Below are 25,179 nucleotides of genomic sequence, written 5' to 3'. Positions count from 1 at the left end.
TACCATAGAGGGATCATGCTTGTTAGTGTTATGGCTGTCGTTGGATATCACAAGTGAAAGTTCAGAATTAGAAAATAGAGATACATCAGTGAGGGTCGGATTAGAGAGAAAGAGGACTGCAAAGCTCGTATCAAAACAGGAAACAGACGGATCCCATCGAAGTCATCAACCTGGAGAGGTTTTTCGACAAGCAAACACGTCTTTCAGTTTATTTGTTCCACATCAGAATTAGTCTCCACTTGAGATAGCACACCTTGAAGTCAGAATCGATAAAACTCTTTCCATCCTCACCATATCATCCCCATTAGGGGATATTGATACCCTTTTTTGGAGCCATCAAGATGACATTCACGACGACACAGATAAACGCCACTGGAGCGTCGATAATATCGGGTCTGACGTTAATAGCAGCTGCATACCTGTTTTTCTCATTGATGAAGCAGGGGAGGGGAAAACTGAGAGTTAGACTATTGATAGGAATGGTAGTTAGTGATCTTATTCTCGGGTAAGTCGTTTTAGTTATTAAAAACAATAAGTCCGAACCTGATCTGACTATATGGTAAATTGCTCTAGATTGGTGGCATTACCGCCTGAAATCATGTATTTGGCTGGTCATGCGCAGCCAACAGGATCTTCAGGATGTGTAAGTACTCTTCTTCTCTACCTTCTACCTTCTCCAGCGTTTTTGATGCTGACTGGAGAATTTCTTTTCGTTTGATATGTATAGAACGCTCTCGCTTTCCTCCTCACGTCCGTTCTATTCAGTCAACATCTATGGACGCTGACTATTGCATTTGCCACATATCTTCTTCTTGTAAGTTTCGAAGTTGCTACGACAAGTGAAGATACGTATACGACGTACGAAGAAAGAATCTGACCCAATGATCTATGCAGACACATCCTCTCTCAAGCGTGACTAGCGCCTTTGAGCGATACTCTTGGTTGGTCGCTCCTATCATATGGACAATATCCATCATTCATGCAGCCAGTAAGTTCCCCACTGCCATTGAGGGTTAAAGGGAAGCTTATGCTGAATTGGTTATTGCAGTATGGCATGGTACAGTGGGATGGGTCAATAATGGAAGTTTATGTTATTACGGTACCAAATCGAATGGTATTGATCGTGATCTCATACAATTTATTCCTCGAGCCATCGTATTCATCGTCATCATCATCTTGTATTCTCGATTATTCCGATTCCTTCGACGTCCAGATACGATCCAGCTCTCTACGCAATTTATGGCCGGAACCCAGCCCGACGTGTCCCGTACCAACGGTGACGAGGAGAACCATGCGGCCGGTGCCCACAATGTAGGCGGACATGGATCCAAGTTGTTCAGACCAATTTTCAAACTCGGCAGAGGATCTTCAGGGACTAAAGATCCAGTCAATCCCGAAGCTCCATGGGAAGCACTTGAATTTGTTACTGTTGGTGGAGCATATGGAGGAAGATTAACCAACAATACACCTATACATACTAGTACGATCGATTTTACGCCTACGGTACCATCAGGTATTTTGTTGGCTTCTAGACCTGTTTCACCGGAATTGATCTCTCCAGGTCAAGAGATTAAAGATCCTTTCATGAATTCCACCAATATTAATAGTCGATATCCCTCAACTCCATCAGAAGCCTCAGGTCCAAGTTCAGATTCGAAAAAATCAGACACCTATACTGTAGTCACTCCCGAATTGACTTATCAACCTGAAGCTCCAAGCACAGTCGATTCAACTACCAACCTAATCACTTCCGATTCTCATCCCATACCTACCATCCAGCGTCATCATGTGCTATCACCAGTGTTGTCGCAGGGGTCAAAAGCTGATTTAGGTGGGGAAGGGGAAGCGGAGGAAGATCGTCTAGGGGTATATGACGATCCAACTTTGGATGGTGGACTCGGTCCAGCAGGACCAATAGGTAGAAGAAGATCTTCATTAGTTGAATTTGATGATGATCTAGGACAAAATGGTGAAGACAGAAGACCAAGTGGTCAAACGTTGAAAGAGTTTTTCCAAGAATATCAAGTTGGCGGATTAGATGATATTCAAGAGAATAGGGGTAGAGGTTCAGCCTCAGGTTCGAAATCTGGTGGAATAGGACAACCGATGTCCGCTTCTGCTTATTTCAATAGACAAGCTAGTTTGTTGATGCTTTATTTCCCCCTTGCTGTAAGTTGTCTTGTCTCCCCTTCTGTCCTCTGCAAAAATGATCGGATGGAAGCCAGATTGCTGATCTCCTTTTTTGTTGGATTAATATAGTATATGTTGGTCTTTTCAGTTTCATTAGTTAGATTAGTTTATGACATGGTTCAGGGTCAACCGACGCCAGTCTTAAGTATAATGTCATCATGGTTGGTCTTGTCGGTTGGCCTGATAGATGGAGCGGTATATGTAAGTCACTCTTCCTCTTCTCTTTTCTTCGGATTAAGAGCTGATATTCACATTCCTTCGCGACTACAGGGAATCGCAGAGTTAATGGTAAAAGCCAAAGTACGGCGTAAGATGCCTGAACATATGCAGACGTAGAGCAAAGATCCAATATAATATCAATAAACCTATAATAATAGACGTCGCATAGATAGTCATTCATGCATCATATATGTACAAGATACCGCCCTAACTTACACTCGTATCGTCATTACACATATCGATCTAGATCCATTTCATTCACTTCGGGTCTTTATGTCAGGCAGAAGGTATGAGGACTTATACTAGCCAATCTTTGATATCTTTATTTGTCAATGCACTATCCCAACCACCTAGTGCTGGTTTTTCGCCAGTGGGAGTCTGCTTGAAAAGCTCTTTGAACGATTCTACATACTCGCCTTCGAGAGGGACAGGCCAAGCGTGAGCAGCGAGATACGGCATGTCTATTCTCAGATCAGCACAAGTCCTCTTCAGATGGACAAAACAGAGTAGGCTCACCACCTGTCCTTGGCGTTTGATCAGGTAAGAACCATTCTACTTTTTTCCAAGCGGATATTCTAGCTACTTCCACTCTGAGCAATGTCACAGCTGGATCTTCTTTGAAGAATAAATTCAGCGTTCCGGGAATCAATTCAGCAGTTGAGAAATGGATATATCGATCGTTCTGATCTAGTTCAGTGAGAAACTGATGAGATGATGGGATAGGTACTGGGAATGTGAACCTACATGCCAGGTACCTGTCAGCTATAAAAGAAAAGGAAGGAAGGAGCGTTACTTACCTAGTATCAACGGATGAATGAGGGATGATCTTGTAGATGTATTTCGGCACGGCTGACATTGTGCTTGTGTTTGTGCTGCCTGTCAACTTGTTTAGTATGTTGAGCATCTGATATGTAAGAGAGATAAAGATTGATTGATGAATAATGTAGATGAGGGATGGAATTCGTCATAGCTATGCTTGATGATTGTTGGATGACAACATGAACACGCGTGTATGGTGGGTGGATCAGATGAGCCTTTCACTCTCTCCCAACCAAAATCTTTGTCCCCGGAACACATTCATGCGATCTGGATCTTGTCTCTCCCTTTCTCCTCTTCCGCCCCAAAGAAAACAACATTAATAGACAGCACCCACTACACCGACGTCAACACTTGCCATACGTATATCTGTCGACTATCTGAGGATCATAAATTTTGTCATTGATCAACAACCCGAAACATGGTGTCGAACAAGCACGATTTTACCGACTCCGAGCCAGAGGTTGAAGGGGACGGCGATTCAGTCATAGAAGCAGGACCGTCCAACCCACGTAAACGGCAGCTGAGCGAAGAATTTGCAGAGTCATCCAATGCAGGAGGGTACAGTCGAGGGGGAAGCGTAGAATTCGATGAATTGTTAGGTGATGATGATGGAGTCGAAGGGGATGCAAAACCCGTACCACCACCCAAGAAAGCTAAGAAGGGAGGGAATCCGCTGAAAATTACAGTGAGTGATGACTCGGACAATCACACAATCAATCAGATCACGATCACTAGTCTTTTCTTCCCACTTCTCTGACTTCTTCTAACTATTCTGCACGCAAATAGCTTCGACCAGGCATCAACAATCTCATCAACCCTCATCCTGAACCCAACTCGAAACATAAATCCAAAGCGAAATCAAGTACAAAGCATTCCGATAGATCATCACTATCGCCCCCACCACCTATCACACTCAAATTCGGCTTGAAATCAGCCATGGCTGAGAAAGCTTCTTATTCCTCATCGGAGGATGATGATCCCCTTCCTATCCCTCCACCACCAAGCAAAAAGAAGAAATCAGCTTCTTCTACTTCTACACCTTCTTCATCCAAAGGCAAAACCTCAGCAGCGGCAGCTGCATCGGCATCGGCTGCAACGGGATCAGCACATAAGAAGAGCTATGATTGGCTGGCACCGTCAGCAGCTGGTGCTAGTCATCGTGGACCACCCGAAAGACAAGGTTCAATCTCGAACGGTTCAAGTAAGATCACAGGATGGTCTCCTGCTGACGAAGCTATTGATGGACTGTTGGATGATTCTCCCGATGCGACAACGGAGAAGAAACCACCTAAGAAGAGTCATAAGAAGAAATCTGCAGATGCACCTCCAGGTCCAGGTAAAGCTTGGAGAAAAGGTATAAAAAAGTGAGTGGGCAGGGCTAGCGTCTTCAAATACGATAAAGTGCTGACTGACATACGGGTTGTCATCCTTGCTTTACTCTTTCTTCTTGTCATCACTACGCTCATGTCGATCCACTCTCTCATATGTTTTGTCCCATCATCAGATCAATGACGGATTCTGTCAAAGCAGAAGACGGCTTATCGACACCAGGTGGATCACCTTTAGTCCACGCAGTCACGCCAATAAGTAGAGATGCATCGCCTGATCCACTTGGTGAGTTCACTACCCTACCATATCCTATCTGCGCTCATTGACTTGCTAATACCGATCTTAGAGATCCCTCCGCGATTGGTAGTCGAACGACCTATGAATCCCACCATCGCATCAGCTCCTAGAGAACCATCACCTCCATTCGTCCTTGCGGATGCGAAGGAACTGGGGTTCCCTGTATTTCCAAACCCTATACATGCGCCGAAGATCCCTCTAGGTGCTTTCCCCAAGGTGAGTGAGGGTATTCACTCCTATTTTTAGCACTCTACGATGCAATATAATTATATGATTCGCTGACATCGTTGACAACACTTAGGTAACACAATATTTTGCTCCTATCAATGGTGGTGACGTTGGACCATTCCCCCGAAAAGAGCCGGTGAGAAGTTGGACTTTAGGTGAAAAAGTGATAATTGGGATTGGAGGCGGTCAGCTCAAAATGAAATCATGGACCATGGGTGAGTTTTTCCATTTATTCACAACGATCAAACCCTTGTTTTTCTTCTCCAGCATACTTGAATTCGATTCCTACTTTACCAACAAGAGCTTATTTGGGCGTTTAATCGAAATGTACAGGTCCACCATCGGAATTAGCCCGTCTTGTTCAAGCAGATAAAGAAGCTAAAGAGATCGCTCGACTAGCCAAGATCAAATCCAACGCCAGCACTAACGCTAACGCCAACACTACTCCCAATACCACTTCTACTACGCCTGTGGAAAGTAATGGAGAGGCACCACCGTTAAACTCCGCCAATTCATACGATTCATCTACACAGAGTTTAGCTCCGGCTTCTGGTGAGAAGGAAAAACAGAAAGAGGACCAGAAGGATGAGACGATATCTGAAGCTGGGGACGTAGATGAATTACAATTACAAAGTGGACAAAATACTCCTCCTGTCCCTATCTCGACATCAACACCTACACCAAAGATTAAAGTCAAAGTAGGTGGTGGTGGGAGTGCAAGTAAGAGTAAGAAAGGTGCTGCGCCAAGGAAGAGTAATTTAAGACAGGAGATCTTACCTACTCCCCTTCAGAGTGAGGGAGATGATAATGGAGAGGATGAATTGGCGATTTCAGTAGGAGGAGAAAATGAGATTTAGGTGTGTACGTATTTATTTTGTTCTTGTATATCCACTTTGCGTGATCTCTTTAATCCTTGATATCATTTTATGTGCTACCTTCGTCATCTTCCTTGTTTATCATATGTATGCACCATCATGTATTACTCAATATAGAATAAGTCAGAATAAATCGTCATTATGCATTTCAATGTTATACGTAAAAAGTACAAACAGATGTGATATGGATTAACTCATGGAATTATATGAACAACCAAAACCCAAATTATATATAATATCTTATTAGCAACTATAAAAAGCAAAGCAAATTCTAGCAAAGCCGAAGAAGAAGAAAGGCAAATAACATCGATTCAGTCTACTCGTATACGTGTACCTACCCCCTCCTGGCAATAGCAACTATCAAATCCCTATTCCAACCAATCCGAAATTCCGCTAATCTTTTCAATTCTCTCCAATGTTCATGATCACTTCCCCCTGTGGTGGGCAGTTGCGATTGGTAAATGACGAAATCAGCTTCTGACAATAATGATCTAAATAACGATCCAAGTAATAAACAAATTATACAAGCTATGATTAATCCAGGAAGTGATACGACAGGTTTAAGGATCTTCTTATCGATTATCATACCATTCGTATGAGTATGAGTATCACTTGCCGTTTGTGTTCTTGGTTTTGAGGTTGATGCAGTGAGCTTTGAAGGTGAAGTTGAAGGACTTGGTTCGGTGGGTATAACAGGTGGATCAGGTAATTTGGCTGAAGTAGTCTTCACAGGTGAATGTTCAGCAGTGGCAGGTGCGGAATTGGTGAATCTAGGTAATCGCGAGTATTTCCAGAAATTATATGAATATCTCGATGTGGATTCGGGTAATGTGGTGGTTGAGCTGGAAGGTTCAAGAGTTTGTGATGACTACCAAACAGACAAAGATCAGTCCAGCGACTTCGATCATCATACCAGGATGGTTAAACTCACCTTGATTTCTGAAGAAGTAGAATTCGGTTCCTCTTCTATCGGAGTGATCGTACCCTCCACACCGCCTAAGCCATTCACTTCTCCTTGTTCAACCTCATCTGCACCTTTCTGGATCTCATCTTTCAAACACTCTCTAGCTACAGCCAGAGGTTTATCCAACGAAGTGCTACCCTGCGTCGAGCGATTCACCAATTGAGGTAAGTTCTGTTTGTTGTTACTATCCCTCAATCCGAAATGTTTAGATCGTTTCTCATCTTCCACCGGTACTTCATTCAGCCCATACATGTATCCTGTTTTGTTCTCATCCTTGTGTGGTTTCAAAGTGAGCTGTACCACCGCACCATCATTGATCAAATCCAATAACCATCTAGGTCGAGGTGTTGGCGCGGCCGTCCCTCCCAAAGGATCAGATATAGGAGCATCATATCCTGTTGTGGGCAATGTCACCCTCAATAAATGCCTTGATTGGGAGCTGGGATCGAGAGATGCCGATTGTAAGACCGATGGCGCAAGTGAAATGACAGAAAGCTTGAAAGGTAGATCGAGGTTCTCTTGAGGTAGATCAAAAGGTAATACGGAAACTTCACTTGATGGATTATGCGATGCAACAGGCAAGGAAACCGCTTTGAGACCAATCTCGCAACCTGATTTGATCGGAGAACTGCCTAATTCCACTTCCAGTACTAATAGATCTTTCCTGCCTTTTCGGATCTCTTCAGCTAGATCAATAACAGTCGATCGACCGGTATTGACTGATGAACGAGAATCGTTATGTTTCAGAGGTGGTGATAAGGTACCCTCCCGTTCTCTCGTGGAGGAAGGCGTAGGCGGCTGTATGGTGACTGTCAGGGAGTATTCATTATCCTCATTCCTTTGATAAACTCCCGAGTGATTGTCGTCGATACCTTCCAATGCCCATGGTGCGGATGATCGTTCCTCGGGAGCCAGGACATACATGGGCGGCGATCTTGCTCTGGAAGGTGGACCAGAGTTCTTGAGTATGTTTTCGATAGATAATAAGGCTCGGGGCAGAGATGCATTGAGCATGTTGTTGACTGATAATGGCATACTGCCACTGTAGTCCACGGAAGCCACATACATACACCTCGTTGAAGGTATAGCATATTGTTCGTGCGAATAAGGATCGATAGTTTCCATGATCCACCCTTCTAAGATTATATGCCCCTGTGGTAATGCTGATGGGTTGTACTTGGTCCAGTTCATGCCGATACCTTCCGAGTCGAAATCCGATGAAGAAGCGTGGAATATGGTAGACAGCGGTGGTTGAGGTCCGTGAAGCGAGGGGGACGGTGGTGGGGGGTCAGGCATACGAGCTACTATAGCAGCTACAAGCATACTTCTCGCTCTGAATGGAAATGTGGTATGCGCTACCATATGCGATGTTGTCATACCATGACCATGTGATTGGAGACATGTAGGTTTTTCAAATCTCTCGTCTGCGCGTAGGGACGAAACAGCAGCAGAGACGTCTTCGGCGGTGAATCCCTCTATGATTCGTCCAGCTCTGAACACTGGGAAGGATTCAGAAACATGATTCACCGTTCTTCTCTCGATCCTCAAACCATCTCTATCGGACACAGGCTGCCATCCGTTGGGATCCGTTGATTCTCCATCCCGATCCGCATGTATCTTGGCAAGTTGACCTAAAGCTCTCACAGCCGCATCGACAGGGGAGCTTCCGCTATCTGCCGCAGGCTTTGCCGTAGTCATAGGAATGATGGCAGCGCGTGTGGTCTCAGCCGCAACATTGTACCATTTGGTAAACGGCATGGCGTATTTGGTGAAAGTCGAAGGGGAGGTGGGTGATTTGGCTAAATCAGGTGAATTGGTCGCTGATACGGTACCGAGATCGAGGTTACTTCGTTTCTTGCGTAACGTACCAAGAGCGGGGGGCTGATCAAGTGGTGCTCGAGTCGGTCTTCCTCTTTTCTGCTTCTTCAGTAGCTGTACTTCACCGTCAGGTAGATCCTCCAGATCGATCTTGACTTTACTTCCGTTGACAGTGACAGATGTCTTGCCAGGGGGTGCAGTACCCCTTCTCACGGTGATGGCAACTTTATCGTTTTTCAGAATGGTGGGATCATGTTCGATCGTCAACCACAATCCACCACCACTAGGTGATAGCCTATGTCTTCTTAGGACAGAAATAGCTTGTTGAGGCGGATCAATGAGAATGGCGAAACTGTTTGACCATTGATCTGCGTCACACCGTATCTCACACTCTATGTTTGACAGTGGTCTTGAAACGTTCATCGACCTGAGACTACTCGCTTCGCTTCCTCCATTTTCCGGGTCGGGGTTCTTGACGGCTACTGGCAGAGGGAAGGATGTATGTGTACTGGATGAATTCGATCTTCGAGATTCTGCGGCTTCATATTCGAATTTGAAGGTTTCCTGCTCAACATCGTACCTTGATAAGAGAACCTTCGCACCTCCTAGACGTGTGGCTATAGGTGGTGCACCATGCTTGATAGCGAATTCACCGATGCCAGCTAAAGTAGACATCATAACTTGCGGGATCGAAGATTTGTTTGACCATCCTCTTGGATCACTCTGCTCTAGCAACGTGACCTGGGTAGTGTTTGGCGATAGCGACTCGACAGACCACCCTTGAAGATCGATCTGGGTTCGAATAACGTTGGGGTCTGTAATAGCCGGTATACGAGGGAAAAGATCGGTATCGTCTGTGGAGAAACCGAAAAGATGAACCGATGAAGGCGATTTGTAAGTGGTCCGAAGCATGACCGAATCTCTTGCACTAACAGGCCAAGCGGCTTTCGACTTGATGTGCCATAAATCAGTCAGTTCATTGACGTCTTCTATAAGAGCAGCGTCTTCGTGTGATTTATCCCAAACCAGTCTTGCACCTGGACTTGCGATGACCGCGAAAAGATCCCATATTCCGACACCAACAAACACAGCTTCTGCGCGGAAGACGACTAGGGTTTTATCAATCGAGTTAAGCTGATGTATTGCCACTCCTCGAGAGTCGAGGACGGGCCTCCATTTCTGTTCGGGCTCTTGCAGAAGTGAAGTAAAATCTGATTATCAGCTCAAGTTCCGCAAAATTAGACTCACAGATGTAATTCCTCCGTATGAAACTTGCGATGCTCTTCTGGGCTGCATCACTCCTCTGCGATACCGTTCTTTTGATTTCCACCGAGCCCTCTTGTGATCGATAGCTGTCGGCCGTGGCGATCGTCCGCAGTGAGATACCGGTCATGCTTGCTGCATCTTCAAGTAGCGGTCGACGTGGTATAGGTTTCTGCATGGGTTCGACTCCGACCGGTATACCATTAATCCTCACTCCTGCGACTGATGATGTCGTCCTTTCTATCGATACATTGACACGTACGAGCTCTTCTCCAGATTCTAATGGGGCGTGAGCGAACCTCAGAACAAGCCTTTTCGGAGCTGCTATTCCATCGGTAGGAGTCGGGGCCTGTCCGACAAAAGATGTCCAAGAGGTAGAAGGTGAATCTTTGCCATGCTGGGTCCTAACGTTGATCTGTATGTCCCAGCTCTGCGTTGAGGAGATTCCAAATTCAACTTGTCGACGCAGATCTTCTGTCTCTCTATTCTCTCCACCACTGACTATAGCGTATGCCACAGACAAGGTCACTCGAGCGGTATCGTATCCCACTGATCCTATGGCCACATCCGGTCCATAACCTAACAGTACCGGTACTTTCTCGCTTCCATCCCGAACATAATCTACCAATCCGACTACGAGAGAAGGTAGATGTTGAGGTACTCCTCCTCCGACTGCCCAAGCGCCTTTGGGGTTCCATGACCAAAAGCATGTTATACGAGCTTTACCGTCTGGTAGACTGTCGGTACTAGAAGGAGAGGGAGAAGGAAGCTGAATGCACCAAGCTAGTAGAGCGACATGTGCTCGCACGTGCGGAGGTGCGGGGCGTAAATAAGCGGGTTCGTGCTTTGAACGAGGAAGGGAAGTGGTAATATCGACAAGCGTATATTGGTCAACAAGGGTTTTGGAGATTGTTACTGCGTCTCGAGGACTGGGAGGCTCGACAATTTAGCTAGGCCAGAGAAGATCGAACATCTCAACTTACCTTGAAGGCCAACCGAGACGATAGTTCGTCTTCGTTACTCTAGTATGAGCGTCCAGTAAATCCAGTGTCACAGCCTCCTCTACCATCCGGTCCCCTAAGGTCGAAACATCAGCGTGTAACGATCTCACAGTTGTTCAGACAAAGACTCACACATAGGTCTGGTCTCGGGCGTTACGATACACCCCCTAAATGTATCTATACTAACATCACTCCCACAATCCACTTCCACAACAGCCCTATACACTTCTCCTGATTTACCATTCCGACGATGTATGATCACTTGACTAGCATCTATCTTGCCCAGACTGGATCCTCTAGCTGTACTTTTACCTGCATCTTTTGCTGTGGTCGATGCGGTAAGAGGCAGGACCGAGACAGGCTTCCAGGCGGAGGAAGAGGATGATGAGAGCAGGGCGCGGAAGTAGGTCAAGGAGGTAGAAAGGGATTCATGCCATGCTGCTTCGAGCCTATATCAAAGACTTTATCAGTATGAATTCCACTCTAAGAGATAGGTCTTACTCACTTGCTACCATCGTCTAAATTCTCCAACCTCATGGCCTCGGCTAGATGCCATTGAAGGGTAAGGTAGAAGGGCTATCCGTGACCGTTGCAGCTGATTTGAAAGGGAACAGGCAGAGCGGATGGTCTAAGTCGTTCAATATGCTGTCTGTACTAGCTGCTTTGTCTTTCCCGAGTGACTGTGAGTATGATGATTTGTGCGGAGATGTTGTTGCGTTGTTGTTGTTGTTACTCAACCTTTTATGTTTTCGGTAAACCGTCGTCCCCAGATCCATCGGACGATAGATGATGCACATAGGTCACCACGTGGCAGCTGAGCTTTGATCGCGATGCACGTGACACGATATGACGCGCGCTGCTTCAGGAGATGAGGAGAAATGAGGAGATGAAATGTCCTTGTACTTTTCATGCATCAATCAACCAAGATTATCTATTGTTCTTGTGCACCATCTCCATTTACAACCAACCCATTGAGGTTACCACGCGCAATGATACGTATACTACCGATAATACTGAGCTCATTGCTCGTAGCTGCCCACGGCGACCATTCATTCGATCTGGACGATCTCAACGATGCGGGTTTATCTTACGCTGAGAGGCATGTGCGTTGTCTCTATATCTCAGTCATTTCAGCTTGACCAAGTAGAATGCTAACGTCTCCGATGTGGTATGTAATCATGTACAGATGCACACAGAACATCACATAGATTCCTTCGATCTCGAATCATTCTTCAAATTACACGATTTAGATATGAATGGGTTCTGGGACGTGGCTGAGATCGAAGCTGTATATGGATTACATCACCATTCAGTAAAAGATAAGATAAAACAGCCTGAATTGGTAGATGCAAGGACAAAGGTGGTTGTAGACAAAGTATTGGAGAAATTGGATACGAATAATGATGGTATGTACAATATCTCGATCACTATTCAACCAGAACATCACCAGGTAACGATCTGCTGGGAGGAGAAAGGTATAACTGATCATTGTGGATATAGGTAAAATATCGTTGGCTGAATTCATGGCGGGAGGTACAGAGGGATTACCGAGCTTTGAGGGATACAAAGATTTAGGGCGTGAGTCGGTCTATTCAATTACATGAACCTCTACTGTAGAAGTTGAGCCCCGTTTGACTGAGATTTGTGTATAGACCACTACGATGAGGAATCGGAATAGTAGGTCGAGCTGCGATCATGTTCAATTCCATAATGAGCTGATAGTTTATTTGTCATAATGCAGCTTTTTACACCATGAAGAGGTGAGCTGGTGATCGCGTCACTGTCCAAGATTGAGCTCATCATCTTTCTTTTAGCTCTACCACTCAACGCCGGAGACTCAGACTGACGAATCATATACGCATCCAGAAGGTGAGTATCAGCCATGCAAATCACATGAACGTTAGCTGACAAACATCGATCTTGACATCAGATATCGAACATTTCAGACGTAAATCATTATTCGTCGCTTCTATCAAGTTTCACCACATAGACCATTCTTAGGAGAAGGATGATTACTGATTGATATACATTCGTTGAAATAGACCACGCCGAAATAGAAGATGCCGAGGATGAGCGCGAACGTAAATTCGAGGGACTATCGGACGACGCGGACCTATCAAAAGATCATGTCGCCCATGATCCCCTGGATGTTCATTCGCACTTACCAGGTGATGGTCCTTCGGATGTTCCTCCTCAACCTGAATCAACCCTCAAACCAGGAGACGAAGTCGATCCACCACCACAACAGAAGATTCAAAGGGTTGATCCGCTAGCTCAACCTCAGAGGATACTGAAAGCCAACAGCGAACAAGTGAAGAAAGAAGAATGGGATTCGGCCAAACAGGCTGCTCAGGGTGAGAGGTATGAAGGACATGGTAGACCAAGGAATTCTCAGGAAAGGTTGAAATCTGGTGTACCCTATAGTAAGTTTACTGGTCAGTTTAGAGTGTACTTTCATCTCATATGGGATATTACGATCAAGCTGACTTCGTTATCAACTTCATTGTTCCTTTTGCAAATGAAAAGAGTACAAGTGAGTTCCATCTATGATTCACTCGTGGATATATTCAGCTAACATACTTTGTGCTCTCAATTGTAGGATGAGAAAAGGTCTACGTTCCGATGAATTCTAGTTTTTCAATTTAACCTTCTTTTACCTGTACAGCACATTATATTTTATATATGGATGTGAATAATGGATGTAACTTATCATCGACATTGATGAGATGGTCAGATCAAGTCGGTCAACAGAAACACCCGGCACCATCGAACTGGTAGTCTGATCTGTATCGAGTACACTCCCTGTGATGAGAATTGTTCCGAGTGATGGACGGAGCGGACATATGACCCATGAATGCATTTCAGATAGCATTGTAAGCACGATACTGCACTGTCCATCTATCATTACTGACTAATCAATGATGATGAACTAATATTTAGATTATTATACACAAATGACATATTTGATTTATGGGTAGAATTCGATTGTCCATATGTTAAGGGATCATTATAGGTAGAGCAAAGTATAGATACAGGATTTATTCACAGAAGCCCAAGAGCAAGAAGAGATCGAAAAAAAGGGTTAAAAAAATGAATTGTCCATGTGAATTTTTCTTGATTATATCTTCCGAGTTGAATTTATTGTGCCGCTTTAATACTATTTGTCCATGAAATCCAATCCAATGGTTTCATCAGCACTTTACCTTTTGTGCGAATTTATATCAACACTCACATATCAGCAGCGTTTTCAGCGAAACCATATAAGGTAGCACTGAGATGAGCTGAAAATTGGATCGGTAATACTGAAGCATCTACGATTCTTAGGTTTTCCGTATTGTAAACTTTGAGATCGCTTCCTACTACACCTCCGAGTTCTTGAGACATCATCGAACAGGTTGCGATGGGATGGTGTACAGAGGAAACTACGAAAGATGACATTTGTGATTCAGTATTGGTTTCTTGGTCATCTGAGGAAATTGTAATAACTCACATCCATCAATGATCCATTTAGACCAATCCTCATCGCTTCCTCCATTCCCATTTTCCGGAACAGTATCATACCCCGGTGCGTTCTCTTCCGTAACAATCGATCGGAGAGGAGCAGTCTGGAATATCTTTCTGGCCATTCTCAATCCGGCAATTTGGATTTGAAGATCGACATCAGCAGCAAAGTATCGAGGGTCAAGATCCGGGTATTCGAACGGATCGGTAGATTTGATTTTGACAGTTCCTCTAGAGAAAGGCAATAATTGCCAGAGATCGATACCTAATCCTCCATTTGGGAAACCGCTGTCGAAGAATGCCTAGTGATTACAATATAACAGATAATAAGCATATAGGACAATAAAGTAGTGTGTTAGATAAGTTGTATATTTGGCTCACCTCGACCAGACCAGAGTATTTGTTTACCATGAGATCCTGCTGAATAGCGAATATAGCATTGGCAGCTTCGACAGAAACAACCGCTCCAGCATCATAAGCTTCTTGAGCATATTTACCGATATTGGCAGAGATGGTTGAAGCGATATCGTTGTTACTTGATGAGGTCAAACCTAACAAGTCGGGATAGGCCATACAATCACTTGGTCCTCTACCTTGGAAGTCGAATCCGTCGACTGGAGTCCATCCGACAGAGTTCATAGTCTATACCAAAGACTTGCCCGTCAGTCTCGTCTTACAGCTACTATGATAGACAGGGAAAGTACAACACACCTGCTCTTGTAGGTTCTTTCCTACTCCGCTAACATTGGCTACAACATTGATGCCCAAACTGTTCAACAAGGCGGGATCACCTACCCCAGACAATTGAAGTAAAGCTGGAGTTTGAATGGCTCCCGCCGAAACGATGACTTCCTTATTGGCATTTACAGTGTATCGATCACCACTTGAAGTACCAAATTCGACACCGGTCGCCTTGTTGCCGTCGAATTGGATCTTGGTGGCTAGGTGCTGTAAGAGGATGGCAAGGTTTGATCGTTCGGATACAGGGGAGTAATAAGCTGTAGCGGATGAAGATCGGTGGTCCGAGTCTTGCCAGCTCATGGTCTGACATTTTTGAGTGATCTTTAGCTATTACTTCCCTTGACGCGCACAATCAGTCTAGAGTGTGAACTCACGTTAGGATGGAATGCTACGACATTAGCATTCATATCATCTGCATCTGGGCTGGAGGCAACTGAAAAGTTGGTCGAGACAACAGTCTGGAAGTATTTCTGTTGAGGACCATGGAAGATCTCGTCGCTATCAATACGGACACATCAGCTATCTTTTCACCTATCACTATGCGCCGTCGAAGAAATACTTACGGATAAGTAACTTGCAATGGACCAGAAGTATTGTGTAAAGCTGGATTCGAACTTGCTCCAGCCTCTGTCTGTTGATCATTAGGCGCTGAGAATCCTTCACTTTTCAGCATGCCGAAAAGCATACCATTCCAATTCCATACACCTCCTGCATCGTCGCCGCCAAGGAAGGTTGATAGGGAGTCATATTGAGCTTTTTGACCACGGGTCTGAGCTAGACCATTGATAGAGGTTGAGCCGCCCAATGTTTTACCTCTACATGCAAACATACAAACATCAGTTCCAATATCATTCAAAAACCTTGGTCAGCCGAGGAGAGCAAGGAGACACTTGAACTCACCCTTTGATGGATCTACCTTGACTTGAAGGCCAATTCCAATCCAACTCCGTATTGAACGCTACAGAATATTGATATGGGTCGTATACTCGAGGATCATCTCGATTATCTGATCCAGCTTCAATAACTCTGTACATATACAAACATACTCGACCTGTCAGCATCTTCATCTTCTACCTAAAGACGGATGGGATGGTTGAACTTACAATACGCTGATATCGGGATTTTCAGATAATCTATTGGCAACTACCAATCCACCCAATCCACCACCTACGATCACATAGTCGAAAGATTGATTGGAGACTTGGGTGGGATCAGTGATCAGTCCTGATAGGGCCGTTGTGAACGGTATGAGGGTTATAGCCAAGCTCAATAATTGAACTTTGGAGGGAATCATGATGACCAAAGACAACACGGAAAAGGAAATACGATTATAACAGTGTTTTTAATGATTGAAAAGAATGTAAAAGGGTATGTAACGAAGATAGAGGGAAACCAACAGCCTGACAGATGTTGGGTGAAAGCTACAACCTATATATAGGTCTAGCCAAGACAGATGATGTTGCAGTTGATCGATGGGCCGCTTCAAGGTTCCTTTGAAACATCCTTTAATCCCCTTGGTAGGATATCAAAGCGTAAGCCGAGAGACCGGTATGGTCTAGGAAGCTGAGGAGCAACTCATCGGTATGGGTTACTACCATATGTCATGTCGACGTTGATCGGATGCATCTCTGTAATGATTCAATGTTTCCACGATGAAAACATGAGGTCTTCTGTATTTCTAAAGAAAAAACAATCTAATCTTCATCTTTGTTCCTGACCCTGATCGGGATTCATGTTTTGATATCCATGCATCGCTTTTGCCATGCGGATCAGATGCACAAATGGACAAACATGAGGAAGTGTACTTGCGGATCAGCAGTTCTACTGTAAGATGATAATGTTGGGAGGCGGTGTAGACTGGCTCTTTCTTTAAAAACCTTCTCAATTCAAGCTCTTGATTGTCTCTCTTCTCGTGAGCATGCTCATACAGATCTTCGTCGACATGTGGTCTATGAACGATTCGTCAATGACGAAAAGCTGTGCATCCAATTCAACATCTTCCTCTTGTCTACCTGCAAACACGTCTATCCCGAACATGGACGGTACACAGGACAAGTATAGGATCAGGATGACGTCTTCCTAAATGACATGTCTTACAACTCCGAGACCCTTCCGTAAAAACCTATACACAAGAACTCGGAAAAGCGATAAATCGTATAGGGATCCAACACAATCAGGTATATATTGTTTGTAAAATTCTGTTTCCAACGGATGACGGCTCGTAAGGCAGTTGCCTGTTTCGTTGGTGCAGTGGTAGCATGCCCTCTTAGGGTTTTCATCAGAAAGCTTTGGGGGTGGTCCTCGGTTCAATCCCGGGACGAGACCCGTATCTTTTTCGGTTTTTGCGCTCTTGACGGCGTACAGCTTTGTTTGTTGCTTGACTCGCAGAGACAGTAGTAGCATGAAACAAAGTGGCAGGGAGGATGCGGTTCCCGGTAGTGAATGACCACGTGCCGAAGGATGCCTTTGAGGGAACGGATGTTTACCATGTTTCCAGGGTGGGGAGGGTAAACAAGCTTAAGGGTATGCGAGGAGAGAAAGCAGGGGCAAGCAACGTGAGGTGAGTCCGAAACAAAGGTCAGTGCAAAACGTAAAGCAGCAATGCAAAAAAGCACAAACTAACAACTAACCTACATCCTACATCCCATCCACATTGTCATTCATCTTGATAACTTACATCTTCACCAGTTTACCCACCGGATCCTAAGCGTCGTTGATCCTCCCACAGTCAGCATAAACATGGCAGAAGGTGAGTTTTGCATATTTCCTCTTCGCCTGAAACTTTCTTCCAGGGGCCAAAGTCATTTTAGATCAGGGTGTGTACCAGGTGGTATTCTGGGGTCTGGTTTGATTGCTTCGCAAAACAAGAGAAGAAGAAGAACCTGCTACAGTTTACATCAGTTGGTTAGCTACCTTTTCCTGTGAACTGCTTTTACCTCTGCCCTTTGTTGCGAAGAAAGATGAGATGATTCATGCCAGTCTTGTTGTTTCTATTTTTGGTCGTTCATCTGTGTTTGTACATTTGATTCATCGTCCATCAAATCAGTCAATCATTCAACTGGTCTATCATAGCTAATCAATTGTATAACTTACAATGTCATCTTCTGCTCGAACTACCACTGCTCGACCATCAGTCTCAGCCTCTCCCTCCTCCGCAGGGGAATCCCAAGCAGTCTCATTGTCTCAACAATTATCATCGGCATTATCATCTGCCATCGCTTCAGCTTCAGCTTCAGCATCAAGAGTCCAATCGTCAGCTGTAATATCCTCCACCACCAGTTCAGCTATAGCTTCATCTGTTGCTTCGTCGGCGGTGGAGTCGAGCTCAGCATCGATAAGTGAAAGTGCATCGGAGTCGTCTGCGATAGCTTCATCTTCTACATCAAGTATCGATACGACCTCTAGTCCATCCGCATCTGCGGCACCGTCCAGTGCTGTACCTTCAAGCACCACGTCAAGTGCTAATGCGGGCGCGGGATCGAGCACTTCGCAAGATCAAAGTCAATCTACCAGTGTCGTGTGAGTAAATACCAACGAAGCACCTCGTGATTTTGAAACTGATATTCGCGTGTAATAGCTACGTGACTGTGACGGATCAGAATGGTTCCACCCACGTAACTTCCACGGGGATCCAAACGGGTAGCGCTACCTCGGGTGCGAAGAAGGGTGGTGGTTCGAGTGAGTGTCTGGACTTGATCCCTTTATACAGGTGCTGATGCTGAAGATTCATTCACCTTCGTAGATACCGGTGCGATAGTTGGAGGTGTGATTGGAGGAATCGCAGGTCTCGCCATACTGGCTGCCTTGTTATGGTTCTTCTGCTTCAAGAAGAGAAGGAATAACGATCAAGCATTTGATGAGAAGACTGTGAGTATCTTTACGCTCACGTCCCAACCACAGTGAAAAGCAATATCTAACAGCTTCCCGCGCACTTTCAGTTCGACCCCACTCGAGCTGCTAGACATTCCGTCAATGACCCAATCGATCTCATCTCACCTTCTGCTCCCAATATCAGTGGAGCAGGTGCGGGTGCAGCATTAGGCGCAGGGGCAGCTGCAGGATCTACATCACCACGAGTCGATCCATATCCGTATGCCTCATCTGGCGGAGCGGAGGATTACGATCCTTATGCTCATGCTCCACCGATGCAAATGCCCGACGCGAGAAACTACATGCAGGGAAGTGTAGGAAGTGGAAGTGGAAATGCGTATAATGTTTATGGATCAGGCTTAGAAGGTGGTTATGGAGTTGCGGCTGCTTCTGCCGCTACACCCTACGGATCACCACCTCAACAACAATATCAAGAAGGTGCAGCGTACGGTGGTAACATGTCTGCGGCAGCTATGGCCAAACAGCGTGAAGCTGCCAATGAACGATACCAGAATCGAATGTCAGGTGGATACCCTGCTGGCGGGGTTGGACCTTCGGCACCCTCTGGATCACCAATGGTCAGTTCACCCGATCCTAGTGAAACAGGACGAAGAACCAGTGCGAATGGGAGTATATATTACCAACATACCGATGGAGGTGGTGTACACCCTGATGGAGATGAAGAAGAGGGTTTGGCAGAGATCCCACCAAAGTGAGTGTAACATTTTCCGATCTTGGTTGGAACCATTATCGCAAAAAAGTGTAGTGGCTGATTGGAATCCATATGTAGCTATAATTCGATTCGACAGTAATCTGATTGACTGCTTGACTAGACCAGAGTAGTAGAACAAGAATTTGTTAAGAATAATTAGGATTATATATAATGTTACGGTGATAAACCATCTTTGGCTAAACGACACAATGTTCCAATTGGTAAGGTTGATCTGAGGACTTATATATATCGTGTTGATCTGCCTTCTACATATATATCTATATAACCATATGTTCTGTGATTATTTGTATTATACATGGATTGAAAATACAGTTAATGCTTGCATATAACATGCACCTAATGAGCCTGCACCCGTAATTGGATCACACCAAGACAGACACCCATAAATCTCATCGAGATCAGGCTTAACCCACATATCTATGGCGGTCATGCACGCCAATGTGTTTGATATAGATAACGGTCAAGTTATTTTCCCACATCTCATCGCACATACCCGGTTATTGACCTAACTTGAGCCGCCACTTTTCACTTCCTTAAAGGGGAAGGAACGAGAGAGACACGAACTTGGACATTAACATACCATAAGTAACCCCATATTGGTCGATCACCTCATACATCGTATTCCGTCGTTATCTATTCTCCTTCTTGCGCATATTTATCACACGATCGCCCAGTTGTACATCATAAATCGTACAATCCTCACCGTTGTATATATATCAGCGACAGAACCAGTCAACAGGCCAAAACCACCGAATCTCATATTCAAGTTGAATACACCAGATTAAGAGATTACGCACTACCTTTCTCTCCTGTTCGACCATCAAATCAGAGTCAAACACCGCCGAGTCAATCAAGACCTTCGATCTCTTCGACGTCGCGCATCAACCTCCAATCACGACATCGACCCAACCAGTCGAGTCATCCTACCATCATCATCACCATCAGTACCCTTTTTTCGTTCAATCATCCTGCCAAGCCTTTCCTCCGAGATCTTGTGACATACGAAAAAAAAAGTGGACAAGACGTGATCGGAATCAGGACAAATCGCTGTCTCTGGATGATTAGATTGGTGTTGGCATTGGATTGTTGAGGATTAGAGGATCAGAGGATCATATCTGTGCATATCGGAGACTGAGGATAAGGATCTTAGACATCGAAAGGACAAGTAAAGGTCGAAAGGACCCCATCATCAACATCGCTACCATCACCCATCACCCATCACCCATCAACATCAACAGATTCGAGACTTCTCCTTCTCTTTTCGTCGTATCGGACACCGTTCGACCGGTTCAACCACGTACAGGGCAGCCAAGGTCAACATTGAAACCTACGCCTTCTTCATTCACCTCTACAGACCCTTTCATCCTCCGCTTTGTTCAACCAAGCTTCAACTATCAACACTCCGAGATCCATCCATCTAACTGGATTGTGCATCAACGGGTGCCTAGTCGGTTCGTCATTGTTGATCTGCAATCATAACAATCGTATTCGAGACCATCCTTTGCACCAATCGCAATATCTCGCAAACAACACCCCAGAAATACCCTCACCATCATCGTCGCGAATCAATCTCAACACATCAGATATCATCTCTTGTCACATTCAGTATATCTATCTACCTACGCATAACACTTTCGACGATGAGTCAACACATGACTGAAATTATCGCTTTCAAACGGATCTCCCTCTACTCATAAATACCAAATCACCCATCTCCTGATTTCCCAATCCAATCAATCACTCAGACAACATGTCGAAATTGCAGAGAATCCTTCAGACCAAATCCTCGTCCTCCCGTCATGACAGGGACGAGTCACCGAGTGCAAGTCAACTTATATCTACATCCACAGCGACCTCTTCAGTTGACCAAGACTCGTCAATACGATCAAACGAATCATCGTCCTTCCCTGATGCCAGGACACCCAACAATACTGTTATACAGCAGAATGAAACTTCGCTGATCTCGAACAATCCTGGCAACTACGATACGTATTCATGGCAAGACAGTGGTAGTAGACCTGATCCTACGCCCTTACAATACAGTCAAGATGGCTATCATTCCAATTCAATCATTACACCAAATTCTTCTATCAATCAATCTCACACATCGTCTACCCGATTCCTTTTACCTAAACCGCATTCCAATTCTACCAATTCAGAATCGATAGATAGTATCCCGCATTCGAATCGACCCATCCCTGGACCTCTCCTTTCCTCTTCATTCATAACTACTCCATCCACCGAAAGTACCTCCCTTACTACACCACCAAACGTCAAACTGCCCTTGGACCTCTCTGCGGCCGAATCAAGAATTTCCAATGGTCCAGCTTCAGGAGGAGGAAAGGGACAAGATGATAGGGACGCAGCGAGGTTGAGGCAGCTGGGATACGACGCTGTACTAGGTAGAGATTATACGTTCTGGAGTAGTTTGAGTATAAGTTGGTTGAACATCGGAGCGTTGCAGGTGAGTACGACTCGCTGTGTATAAAGCTCTTTCTTCCTCGATGCACTGAAGTGAAATACTGACTCTGTTATGAACAGGGCACAATATACGCCGTATCGGGATGTTATGCTTACGGAGGACCAGCGATGATTGTAAGTTGAGAATATATGTCCCAAATTTAGCTTTCTCTTCGGTAGGTTCAGGTGCAGCTAACACATTTACAGCTCGTGGCATGGCCGACCTCAGGTGTTTTCTGCTTCTTCCTCACTTTGACCTTATCAGAACTCGCTTCTGCCTATCCAGTATCAGGAGCGATGGCTTCGTGGGCATGGAAGTTGGCCAGAGGCGGGATAGGCGGAGAGAGAGGTTGGGCATGGTTGATGGGAGGTTTCGTCATGGGTGGTCATGTTGGTAATGTAAGTTATCCATCCATCCCTCCTGTTCATCATCGATAAACGAAATTCTAACTGACTAAATGTCCGCTACGAAACCAGATGCTCTTGGTGATTTGGGAGATAGTCAATATTATAGCGGGAACCATGGCCATATCATTCCAATATCAGAAGAAATCCTGGCACATGTTCTTGTTCTTCGTTGTCAGTATTTGTTTCTATTCTGCTAAGCCCGCATGATTGGCTAATTCGACTTGTATGTAGGCCGTCCTTCTTATCGTCGGTACGGTTGGTTCAACAGCGTGGGGTCGATCCCATAGGTTCTGGTTGGGTTCCGGAATATTCGGATTCACGATGTGGGCGGTCCTCTGCATCACTCTATTAGCTACCAACGCAACGAAGCATCGTTCAGGTGATACATTTACTACCTTCTATAACACGACTGGATGGACCTCGAAACCTTATGTCTACCTTTTAGGTTGGCAGTTCACGACTATAGCCAGTGGAGCTGACGCTTCCGCTCAGTGGGTTACAGATCGACCTTTGTCCGTATAGTGTCAAGCTAATAATTGTTTGCAACTTTGCAGTATGGCCGAAGAAACTCAAAATCCGTCGAGAAACGTCCCAAATGCTATGACTGGATCTGTGATCTTGGTGAGTGAGACGATATGCGTGCGCGAACCAGTCGCTCACCATACGTGTACGACTTTCAATAGACCTATCTATTAGGGTATATCGTGAGTTGGAACGTGGAACTGTGTCGAATGCTCAACTGATAATGCGACCAGTCAATCATTCTTCTGCTACTTTCCATCGCGCCTGAAGATGCGGCCACGGTGCGAATGCACAGCTTCCCCTTTGTACGTATACTCACCTCCCTACTTTTTCCTCACATGACCCGCACTAATCCATCCAACCTACGTAGGGATTCATCCTGACCAAAGCTATCTCTGAATCCGGTGCGATCACAATCTGCTGCTTGATGATCGTGGTCCTTCATCTTCAAGTGATCGCTCAACTCCAAGCATCATCAAGATTCGTTTTTGCCCTAGCGCGAGATAATGCGATGCCTTTCTCAGACTGGATTAGAAAGACCAATGATTCAAAGATCCCCGTCTTCGCCAATTGGCTGGTGATTGCTCTTTGTCTTCCCTTCGCTTGTATGACCCTCGGTTCTCAGGCGACATTGTATTCCGTCTTGGCTGTCACGGCGTGTACGATGTCGTACACTGGCTACATCGTTCCGGTTGGACTGTATCTTCTAAGCAAGAAGAATCTCCTTACCGAAGGCAGGACAACGTGGTCACTTGGAAAAGCAAGGTGAGTGAACTTAGACGAAAAGCAAAGCGGGATGTGGTGAAAGGAGCATTCATAATTTGGGGTGGTGATTGTGAGGCGAGCGGGTGAGGAGGTAATGACCGGGGCTGTTGAGCAAGGCAGATGCTAACTGGCTTGTCAATATAGCAAACCCATTGCTGTCATCGGATTCTTATATGGCCTGACACTTATTATCGCTCAGACTTTCCCTGGATCAAGGCCTGTCACAGCTGGTGAGTCGCGTTTTCATCACCATTAAAGGCTATGGCCGCTAATAGTTAAGGCTTATCATAGCCACGATGAGCTGGTCGCCTGTGATAATAGTCGGAACGATTTTACTCTGTTTTGTCACCTGGCAATCTTATGGTTAGTTACCATTTACTTTCGGCTGGAAATGAACTTATTGACGGATAACGTGTCGTTGCAGGTGCAAAGCATTACTCTGGACCTATCAAAGCAGTAACGAAATGGGAAACAGGTGTGGAGATAGATCTATCAACGACATTAGGCTCATCGCGCTCGAGACCGTCCCACGGTACACCATTATCACCGAGACAACAACAGCGGAGTGATCTACCATTACATACCGATGGAATACCGGTACATAATAATAGTGAAACTGAGTCGTCGCTGAAATTGGCTTTGGAACCTCATATGCCAAGTGTAGTACATACCGTTTCGATCGAGACTGGTCGATCCCTTCATGACCATGAACATGGAGAATGGGCTACATTTGATGGTTCCCATGGTCATGGACATGGACAAACGGAATTAGGTATGGGAACTGAATGGACTGATTTTAGTATGACGGATGATAGTACGAGTGGCTCAGAGGGGACGATAAGGAGTGGTGAGAGGACGCCTACGACATCCAGGATATAGAAGGAAATTGAAAAGGGAGCATGAAAGGCATGGACCTACAGAAGAGGAAGAATCTAGTAAACACTTTCTTTATGTTATATCTCATCAGGGTTATTGTAAGTCTAGTGTCTATATCAGGGTTGAAGTGTCTTATACAGTATTAGTCAGCATATCACCGCTCGTTGTATTCATAGGAATAGGAAAGACTGCTTTGTCAAACAATGAATATGGGATATGATAACATGGATGAGATTGATTTTGATACAATACGAAGGCTCATATACATGTAATTACTTATACATCTCAGAAGTGAAATCT

General features: G+C 45.0%; 8 protein-coding genes across 8 annotated transcripts; 5 read left to right on the top strand and 3 right to left on the bottom strand.

Moving 5' to 3' along the window:
* Window positions 1-341: 341 nt before the first annotated feature.
* Window positions 342-2,526, top strand: V865_006960 (uncharacterized protein; the record flags this gene model as incomplete). The annotated part of the gene is made up of 7 exons (XM_066230716.1): window positions 342-505; window positions 574-643; window positions 728-814; window positions 895-988; window positions 1,049-2,169; window positions 2,260-2,391; window positions 2,461-2,526. The coding sequence occupies 7 exons, from the start codon at window positions 342-344 to the stop codon at window positions 2,524-2,526; spliced, it is 1,734 nt and encodes a 577-aa protein (XP_066086813.1).
* Window positions 2,527-2,706: 180 nt separating this feature from the next.
* V865_006959 (uncharacterized protein) lies at window positions 2,707-3,265 on the bottom strand (the record flags this gene model as incomplete). The annotated part of the gene is made up of 3 exons (XM_066230715.1): window positions 2,707-2,870; window positions 2,926-3,149; window positions 3,207-3,265. 3 exons carry the CDS (start codon window positions 3,263-3,265, stop codon window positions 2,707-2,709), a joined length of 447 nt encoding a protein of 148 aa, XP_066086812.1.
* A 381-nt stretch (window positions 3,266-3,646) lies between these two features.
* V865_006958 (uncharacterized protein) lies at window positions 3,647-5,939 on the top strand (the record flags this gene model as incomplete). Its single annotated transcript, XM_066230714.1, has 6 exons — window positions 3,647-3,913; window positions 4,015-4,592; window positions 4,733-4,842; window positions 4,904-5,070; window positions 5,156-5,297; window positions 5,416-5,939. 6 exons carry the CDS (start codon window positions 3,647-3,649, stop codon window positions 5,937-5,939), a joined length of 1,788 nt encoding a protein of 595 aa, XP_066086811.1.
* Window positions 5,940-6,291: 352 nt separating this feature from the next.
* V865_006957 (uncharacterized protein) lies at window positions 6,292-11,540 on the bottom strand (the record flags this gene model as incomplete). The annotated part of the gene is made up of 6 exons (XM_066230713.1): window positions 6,292-6,825; window positions 6,889-9,848; window positions 9,988-10,931; window positions 10,986-11,079; window positions 11,136-11,452; window positions 11,509-11,540. 6 exons carry the CDS (start codon window positions 11,538-11,540, stop codon window positions 6,292-6,294), a joined length of 4,881 nt encoding a protein of 1,626 aa, XP_066086810.1.
* A 452-nt stretch (window positions 11,541-11,992) lies between these two features.
* Window positions 11,993-13,636, top strand: V865_006956 (uncharacterized protein; the record flags this gene model as incomplete). Its single annotated transcript, XM_066230712.1, has 10 exons — window positions 11,993-12,106; window positions 12,190-12,409; window positions 12,504-12,581; window positions 12,656-12,680; window positions 12,745-12,763; window positions 12,818-12,872; window positions 12,934-12,951; window positions 13,046-13,426; window positions 13,530-13,536; window positions 13,603-13,636. 10 exons carry the CDS (start codon window positions 11,993-11,995, stop codon window positions 13,634-13,636), a joined length of 951 nt encoding a protein of 316 aa, XP_066086809.1.
* A 595-nt stretch (window positions 13,637-14,231) lies between these two features.
* V865_006955 (uncharacterized protein) lies at window positions 14,232-16,539 on the bottom strand (the record flags this gene model as incomplete). Its single annotated transcript, XM_066230711.1, has 8 exons — window positions 14,232-14,425; window positions 14,494-14,806; window positions 14,886-15,146; window positions 15,216-15,548; window positions 15,620-15,743; window positions 15,809-16,060; window positions 16,146-16,271; window positions 16,349-16,539. 8 exons carry the CDS (start codon window positions 16,537-16,539, stop codon window positions 14,232-14,234), a joined length of 1,794 nt encoding a protein of 597 aa, XP_066086808.1.
* Window positions 16,540-18,339: 1,800 nt separating this feature from the next.
* On the top strand, window positions 18,340-19,831 carry V865_006954 (uncharacterized protein; the record flags this gene model as incomplete). The annotated part of the gene is made up of 4 exons (XM_066230710.1): window positions 18,340-18,764; window positions 18,823-18,923; window positions 18,988-19,112; window positions 19,184-19,831. The coding sequence occupies 4 exons, from the start codon at window positions 18,340-18,342 to the stop codon at window positions 19,829-19,831; spliced, it is 1,299 nt and encodes a 432-aa protein (XP_066086807.1).
* Window positions 19,832-21,598: 1,767 nt separating this feature from the next.
* V865_006953 (uncharacterized protein) lies at window positions 21,599-24,882 on the top strand (the record flags this gene model as incomplete). The annotated part of the gene is made up of 12 exons (XM_066230709.1): window positions 21,599-22,312; window positions 22,390-22,443; window positions 22,516-22,707; window positions 22,786-22,887; window positions 22,948-23,207; window positions 23,271-23,337; window positions 23,400-23,420; window positions 23,472-23,543; window positions 23,609-24,003; window positions 24,148-24,233; window positions 24,295-24,366; window positions 24,428-24,882. The coding sequence occupies 12 exons, from the start codon at window positions 21,599-21,601 to the stop codon at window positions 24,880-24,882; spliced, it is 2,490 nt and encodes an 829-aa protein (XP_066086806.1).
* Window positions 24,883-25,179: the final 297 nt, after the last annotated feature.

This window comes from Kwoniella europaea, chromosome 2, assembly GCF_036810445.1.
Source record: "Kwoniella europaea PYCC6329 chromosome 2, complete sequence".
Lineage (NCBI taxonomy): Eukaryota > Fungi > Basidiomycota > Tremellomycetes > Tremellales > Cryptococcaceae > Kwoniella > Kwoniella europaea.
Note: the sequence above shows the minus strand (reverse complement) of the source record. Positions and strands in the feature narration are given on the sequence as shown.